Raw genomic sequence first — 8168 nt, forward strand, 5'->3', positions numbered from 1 at the left:
TAATCAAGATATTAACATTAAAAGAGAAGAGGCAGAATAAAAACCTTTCAGACACACCCACAGACAAACACAACCTCTCAGTGTTTTTCATACACTCTACACTTGGTGGTGGACAACAAGGGTGTCTTGCTCAAGGACACAACCGTTTCCACTAAAGTCGCAGCTGCCCCAGTGGCAACTGTTCTCCCGTCCAAGTACTGACCAGACCCAGCCCTGCTTAGCTTCAGAGATCTGACAAGATCAACACAAACGATTTCAGCTTCATCAGCAGCAAATTTATCAACACATTTCTGATCTGTAAAAGTAAAAATAATACATTTCTAAATTTAATCTAAATATTTCTGTTTTGTTTTGACAATATATTTTTAAGGCCTATTTTCCTTCTCTGCAGTATACTTTAATCTCTTTGGTTTCAGCATCACCAGATTCACCAATAGAGAAATACGGGAACATTTTCTCTGTGAATCTGTCCTTGTGAGAGCAGATCAGAGACATGTCTCCAGCGTCAAAGAAAGACACTGTCCCTTCATCACAGTCCAGTCGCACTCGGATCCTCTGAGGGCTCCTCTTCAGGACAAGAGTTTCACCAACAACATCAGAATATTCTCCATCAGAAAGACCTAAACACCACAGTCCATTTTCTGGAAAGGCATTTCACTCTTCCTTCTTGTCAACAGACTCTTTGGCCAAACCAATGACCCATCTTGGATGGTCCCCCACCTCCACGTCCCACTGGTGAGAGCCAGAGCTGAAGCCCTCACTGCCCTGGACCTCTGTATATTTACAGAATCTCTCTGGATTATCAGGGACCTGTTGTTGTTTAGTTTCTCCAAATTTCACCCCCCTCAGATCCTCAGACACACAGAGCCACATGTTTGCAGTGTTTGGGTCCAGAATGACTGGACTGTACTGCACCAGGGCTCTCATCTTCTTCCAGGCGTTGAAGGCCACGTTGGCCAGGACTTTGGGCTGGTTTATCAGGAGTCCTGGTCTGAGCTGTGGGCTGGGCTGTGAGAGCAGAGTCTGTCTGTCTTTGTGAGTGTCTCTGTACTGTGTGAGGAAGTCCATGTTCTGTTTCTTCAGCAGATCTTCCACAGTCAGGAGGTTCTGCTCCACAGTACACAGCTCCTCCCTGATCTGCACCATCTGTGCTTCTATGGTCTGGGTCTGTCTGCTCTGCTCCTGTCTCAGAGCTCTGAGTGCAGACTCCTCCTCCTGTTGGAGGAACCGGTGTAACCACTCAAACTCCACCCTGATGCGACGTTCACAGGCCTCCACCTGCGCATGTGCCAGCTCCTGTATTTGTTCACACTGTGTCTGTTTGTCTAAGGCCTGATCTCTCCTCTGGAACAGAGACTGCTGCTGTGAGACCAGCTGCTCCTTCTTTTCAATCACACCTGAGTCTACAGTCACCACCTTATGCCCCGGGTGAAGAGAGGACTCATAGACAGGGCACATTGGTTCTTCTCCAGTGTAGAACAGAGGCGTCTGCTCTGGGTGTGAGGTGCACACCACAGGCCTCTCTCCTCCTGGAGCCTCCTCCTTCTGTGAAAAGTACACAGACAGTTCCTTCAGAGCAAAGTTCACATTTAGATGATCTTTGGAGGACTTCCTGCGACACACGGGGCAGTTCCTGGTGCTGTTCTTGTCCCAGTATTCCTGCAGACAGTTGGAGCAGAAGCTGTGGTGACAGGTCAGAGACACTGGCTCTTTAAAGGTGTCCAGACAAACAGGACAGGTCAGAAAGTCCTCCACTGCAGAGATCTTCTCCATTTGGACCAAAGTCTTCAGACTCACACAGCTGTGTCCTCTGTGTCACCCTGACAAACACTGACTGAATACTTCCACTGCTTCAGACCTTCACCCTGTGTCAGTGGTGAATGATTAACTCTCATAATCTTCATCTTATTAACTATTAACTATTCAAATCAGAAGGGTAACTCTTTATTGAAGTGTAACTCAAAGAAATGAGCTGGTGAGAGATTTTACTTGGTTTTGTTGGTTTTGTTGTGGAAAAAATACAATTCTAGATGAAAAGTAATCCATTTGCAAAGGGCAGTGAGTTTTGAAATACAAAAAAGGTTTGTTCTTTGTTACAGCAGAAATGGTCAGGACAGGGCCCATGTCACTGGTGCGGGCCGGTAGACTGTCCAGTGGGGCAACAACGGTCCAGGAAATGGGCGGACGACACAACGAGGTCCCTGGACGGAAAGCTGAGTCCAGCGGAGCTGCGAGGGACCCACCGAGGGGGCAGAGGACATGAAGAGGTCCCTGGACGGAGAATGATGTCCAGCGGAGCTGCGACGGTCCAGGCGAGGGGCAGATGACACGAGGAGGTCCCTGGACGGGAAACGGTGTCCAGCGGAGCTACAACGGTCCAAGCGAGGAACAGACAGGTTGGGAGTGGACCGGTTGGTACAGGACAGCAAATGGGGAACAGGCCCGTGAACCGGAGACAGACAGGTGAGCAGGGTGGGCAGGTTGTATTGTCCGATGAACCCCGAGTCTGCTTGGTCCATAGTTGGCGAGATCGTTCTGTCGTAATGGGTGAGTGTAGCGGACCAAAGGATGCAGACTCGGGGAATATTTACAGGATTTATTGTAGAAAAGGGACAAGGTACAAACAGTGGGTGATCCGGAGGTGAGCAGGTGAGCAGGAACACAGGGAACACAGGGACTGAGGACATGAAGGGACGACAGGAAGACAGGCAGACCAGACGGGCGTAGGGCAGAGCGGGCAGGAGACATCCAGGGCCGGAGCACGACAGGAACACAGGGACAACAGGAACAAGAGAAGACGACACAGACAGGGTGAGGACATGCAGACGATCTCGCCCTGAGTGTCTTTCCCCATCTCCTCTTATCCACGGCAGGTGTGGTGATTAGCCAGATGGAGAGCAGGTGCGCGCGGGAGGAGCTGAGAGCTCCGCCCAGCTCCAGGTACAGGCAGGTGAGGGAGGGGGAAGAGCACACAGGGAGGAAAACCAGGAGCGGATAGTGCGGATCATGACAATTTATTTGTGTTTTCTTACTTTATCTTTGTGATTTCATCTGAAACTTTCTACAAGTTAATCATTTTGTGCCCGTTAATGTTACTAAATAAATGTCTGTGTAGACCCTCAGTCGTCCAGGTCTGATCCAGAGCAAACAACGAAGTTAAATCTGTCAACTGGATAAATCTTGTAGGAGTGAAGACGTTTCTCTGCTCATCCAAGTCTCTTCTTCAGTTCTGGTCAGATTCTGGTGGCCACTGCCTTTAAATCTATCTGAGGGGAGGGGCTAACCACACTGAAACTGTAAACAGCTATTGTCTCCAGTTTCAGCTGAAACTACTCTCTTCAGCCCTTAATGACCCTGCGATTGTTCTCATTGTTCTGGGTCTGAGGATGGAGTTGTAGATGGGGACAGATTATGTCTCAGGCCCCATTTCTGTTTAAGGAAGGATTTTCTTTCCTAACAAAAATAGCTTCTTTATCTCTCCTCTCAAACCATTTCTTTTCTCTGGCTCAGATCTGAACTTCACTCTCTTCAAAGGAGGTGGTTAGTGTCTTTGAGATGGAGATGCACGGCGGACTAAGGTCCAGAGGAATCTCCCGCCGGTGTTGGTCCATCCTCTTATAGAGCAGCTGTTTAGTTTCTCCAGTGTGACGCTCACTCTTCACTGAATGGAGTGGACACATTACTTTGTTTATGGCTCGGGGTTTTGTCCTTAGGGTGAACCAATGTTTAAAGTGTTTGTGGGTTTGAAAAAGACAGGACTCTCATACTGTCTGAAGATAAAGAATGGTAACACCTCTCCTTCTAGGTTCAGATTCCCTGTTGTCCTGTTTTTTAGCTCTTAGATCTATTAAGGCCCATTTTGGATCTCCACAAGCAGAGAGGGCTTTGTCCACATGTTGCTCCTCCTTCACTTTTCCCTCTGTGTTTGTGGGCACTACTTCAGCTCTGTGTTGTAGTGTCCGGATCACTCTGAGTTTGTGCTGCAGTGGATGGTGTGAATCAAACAGCAGTATGTGTAGGTTTCCTGTAAACTTCTACCTGGAGTCTTGGTCCTCTCCTATTGTTACTGCACAATCTAAAAAGGGCAGTTTGTTCTCCTTGGCTCCAGCTGCTGGGACTGAAAAACTCTGCTGGGGCCTCACGGACAGGTCCAAAACCTGTGACGAGGGCCCTGGAGAAGTGGCACAAGTGATGAATCCTTCACTTGGGAAGGTGGTGGTGCTGAATTGTTCTCTGGAGGAGGTGGTGCTGCTGAATCCCTCACTGAGAGAGATGGTTGTGGAGCTGGTGATGACTTCTTTGATGGAAGAGGTGGAGGTGCTGCTGACTCGTTCTCTGGGGAAGGTGGAGCCGCTGAATCTCTTGTTGGAGGAGGTGGTGGTGGTAGTTGTGGTGCTGCTGACACATTGGCTCGGTCTCTGGTTGGCGCAGCAGGAATGCTTCTCTCATTCCTCTTTTCTCTCACTGGCCCAGGACCCTGTCCAGGCCGGTGCCTCAGAGGGTGGAGGAGGTTCTCCGTCAGCACCCTCACTCCACCTCTGCTCAGGTGGGGGCCATTTCCCTTGAACAGATCCTCTCGTCTCCAGAACAGACCAAAGTTCTCAGTGTAGTGCCGTCCTCTGGGCGCACACGTGTGTTCAGCCTGAGGAAGAGCTCCACTGATGAAAGTCTTAACCTCCACTTTAAGCTCCACAAATAATTTAATGAAATCCCCTGTTAAGATTTGAGTCTGTTCCATTGTAGTGTCAACTGCAGCCACGAGCACATCAGCTGTTTAACTCCTCGGTGTTTTGACAAAACGTTTGGCAGGAGTTTTTGTAATCTCAGACAGTGGAGCAGGTTTGGATTCCTCTGTGTCTCTGACAGCTCCGTCTCCTACAGCAGAGCATCTCTGACCTCGACGTTTGTCACAGATCGTCTGTCTGTCGCTCTTTTACCAACGTCATTGCTCTTGTTTTGTGACAAAAATCCATTTTCTGTTTGTATTTTAACATCAACATGAGTCTGTGACAGTGGTAAAAATCTGTTTGTGAACTGTATTTTGGGCGATGTAGATAAATGTAGATATTAGAATTGTCTTTTGTCACTTGTTGCATTGGCTTGGCATTCTTGTCTTTACAAAGTTTTGGAAAAGACACAGTATAACTCAAGTTTAAGTTGAAAGTAGCAGTTTTTTCACCCTCTTCTCTAAAAGTAACTGTCAAGATCCCAGTTCTGGGTCCTACACACACCTGCAACTCATCACAAATCAAGCTGCACCTGTGAGGTCAAAAGGACTGAGGATCCGACACTCAGATCGTCCGTGTGTCCACACTGGTTCTATTCTGCTTGGCTCTGTCTAGTTTTACGTTTATGATCTCAGTACTCAGCTCGTTATTTCTCATTCTTTCTCAGATCCTTGGAACCACTCCACACCTCCGCCTCCGACCCAGTTCTCCACAACTGGTACGAACACCTCAGCCTCCGCAGTGACACCTGCTGCTTTAAGCTGTGAAAAGGCGCCTAATAAATGTTTAAATAATGTAAAATAAAACACTGAACACATCTAAAAGTGATAAAATAAAGTAAATATTGTTAGTCTTTGTGCCTTATATTGATCATGTGCAAAATATCTGTAACATTTAAAGTTTTTTGCCAAAGTGACTGAAAAAAAAAAAAAAAATCAATCATGTCCCTATAATAATCTCTTAATCCCACGTGATATGACTCTGAGCAGTGCACTCTGAACCACAGTCCAGTTTATACTGTTTTAATGGAGTCTTTAATTGTTTTATTATTGAACACGTATTTATGATTAAAACTTCTACAATTAAATATAGAACAGAAGGAGTTCAGCAGCAGGAGCAAAAGAACAGTGTCTATTCACATAATAATAATGCACTGGGTTAAACAGCACCTTTCAAGAGCCAAAGTGTTTAAGTTTATTTGTACAGCACAAATGGTACACAAAGTACTTCAAAGTGCTTTACAACATAAGAAAGACCACAGACCAAATCACAGTACAACAAATAATCAAGATATTAACATTAAAAGAGAAGAGGCAGAATAAAAACCTTTCAGACACACCCACAGACAAACACAACCTCTCAGTGTTTTTCATACACTCTACACTTGGTGGTGGACAACAAGGGTGTCTTGCTCAAGGACACAACCGTTTCCACTAAAGTCGCAGCTGCCCCAGTGGCAACTGTTCTCCCGTCCAAGTACTGACCAGACCCAGCCCTGCTTAGCTTCAGAGATCTGACAAGATCAACACAAACGATTTCAGCTTCATCAGCAGCAAATTTATCAACACATTTCTGATCTGTAAAAGTAAAAATAATACATTTCTAAATTTAATCTAAATATTTCTGTTTTGTTTTGACAATATATTTTTAAGGCCTATTTTCCTTCACTGCAGTATACTTTAATCTCTTTGGTTTCAGCATCACCAGATTCACCAATAGAGAAATACGGGAACATTTTCTCTGTGAATCTGTCCTTGTGAGAGCAGATCAGAGACATGTCTCCAGCGTCAAAGAAAGACACTGTCCCTTTGTCACAGTCCAGTCGCACTCGGATCCTCTGAGGGCTCCTCTTCAGGACAAGAGTTTCACCAACAACATCAGAATATTCTCCATCAGAAAGACCTAAACACCACAGTCCATTTTCTGGAAAGGCATTTCTCTCTTCCTTCTTGTCAACAGACTCTTTGGCCAAACCAATGACCCATCTTGGATGGTCCCCCACCTCCACGTCCCACTGGTGAGAGCCAGAGCTGAAGCCCTCACTGCCCTGGACCTCTGCATAGTACCAGAATCTCTCTGGATTATCAGGGACCTGTTGTTCTTCAGTTTCTCTACGTCTCACCCTCGTCAGATCCTCAGACACATAGAGCCGTGAGGCTGCAGTGTTTGGGTCCAGAATGACTGGACTGTACTGCACCAGGGCTCTCATCTTCTTCCAGGCGTTGAAGGCCACGTTGGCCAGGACTTTGGGCTGGTTTATCAGGAGTCCTGGTCTGAGCTGTGGGCTGGGCTGTGAGAGCAGAGTCTGTCTGTCTTTGTGAGTGTCTCTGTACTGTGTGAGGAAGTCCATGTTCTGTTTCTTCAGCAGATCTTCCACAGTCAGGAGGTTCTGCTCCACAGTACACAGCTCCTCCCTGATCTGCACCATCTGTGCTTCTATGGTCTGGGTCTGTCTGCTCTGCTCCTGTCTCAGAGCTCTGAGTGCAGACTCCTCCTCCTGTTGGAGGAACCGGTGTAACCACTCAAACTCCACCCTGATGCGACGTTCACAGGCCTCCACCTGCGCATGTGCCAGCTCCTGTATTTGTTCACACTGTGTCTGTTTGTCTAAGGCCTGATCTCTCCTCTGGAACAGAGACTGCTGCTGTGAGACCAGCTGCTCCTTCTTTTCAATCACACCTGAGTCTACAGTCACCACCTTATGCCCCGGGTGAAGAGAGGACTCATAGACAGGGCACATTGGTTCTTCTCCAGTGTAGAACAGAGGCGTCTGCTCTGGGTGTGAGGAGCACACCACAGGCCTCTCTCCTCCTGGAGCCTCCTCCTTCTGTGAAAAGGACACAGTCAGTTCCTTCAGAGCAAAGTTCACATCTAGATGTTGTTTGGAGGACTTCCTGCGGCACACTGGGCAGTTCCTGGTGCTGTTCTGGTCCCAGTATTCCTGTAGACACTTAGAGCAGAAGCTGTGGTGACAGGTCAGAGACACTGGCTCTTTAAAGGTGTCCAGACAAACAGGACAGGTCAGATAGTCCTTCACTGCAGAGATCTTCTCCATTTGGACCAAAGTCTTCAGACTCACACAGCTGTGTCCTCTGTGTCCGACGTCCTGACAAACACTGACTGAATACTTCCACTGCTTCAGACCTCCACCCTGTGTCAGTGGTGAATGATTAACTCTTATAAACTTGAGATCTTCATCTTATAAACTTCAGCTGTTCAAATCAGAGCAGCTCGAGTTTCAGTGAAGTGTAGCTCAAAGATATGAGCTGGTGAGAGATTTTACTCAAAGACGTCTCCAGTTGGTTTTCATGATTGGGACGAGATCTTTGTTCATTAGAAAAGACGGAAGCATGAGACGATATAGCATGAGACATTCATTTGTCTCACCGAGGGGTTGGGTTATTTTAAGGAGGAGCTAGATGACTGGACAAGACTGAACAC

The 8168-nt window shown here is 47.1% G+C and overlaps 1 protein-coding gene and 1 pseudogene across 1 annotated transcript; both read right to left on the bottom strand.

The window, feature by feature from the left end:
• Nucleotides 1-372: 372 nt before the first annotated feature.
• LOC117369943 (zinc-binding protein A33-like) lies at nt 373-1811 on the bottom strand (annotated as a pseudogene).
• Nucleotides 1812-6381: 4570 nt separating this feature from the next.
• On the bottom strand, nt 6382-7829 carry LOC117369944 (zinc-binding protein A33-like). The gene has a single exon (XM_033965286.2). It carries the CDS (start codon nt 7780-7782, stop codon nt 6382-6384), a length of 1401 nt encoding a protein of 466 aa, XP_033821177.1. The 5' UTR covers nt 7783-7829.
• Nucleotides 7830-8168: the final 339 nt, after the last annotated feature.

The sequence above is a fragment of the Periophthalmus magnuspinnatus genome, chromosome 4, assembly GCF_009829125.3.
Source record: "Periophthalmus magnuspinnatus isolate fPerMag1 chromosome 4, fPerMag1.2.pri, whole genome shotgun sequence".
Classification (NCBI taxonomy): Eukaryota; Metazoa; Chordata; class Actinopteri; order Gobiiformes; family Gobiidae; genus Periophthalmus; species Periophthalmus magnuspinnatus.

What these genes read in the sequence shown, in the direction of transcription:
- LOC117369944 (XM_033965286.2), bottom strand. Translation starts at nt 7,782, where the DNA reads ATGGAGAAGATCTCTGCAGTGAAGGACTATCTGACCTGTCCTGTTTGT.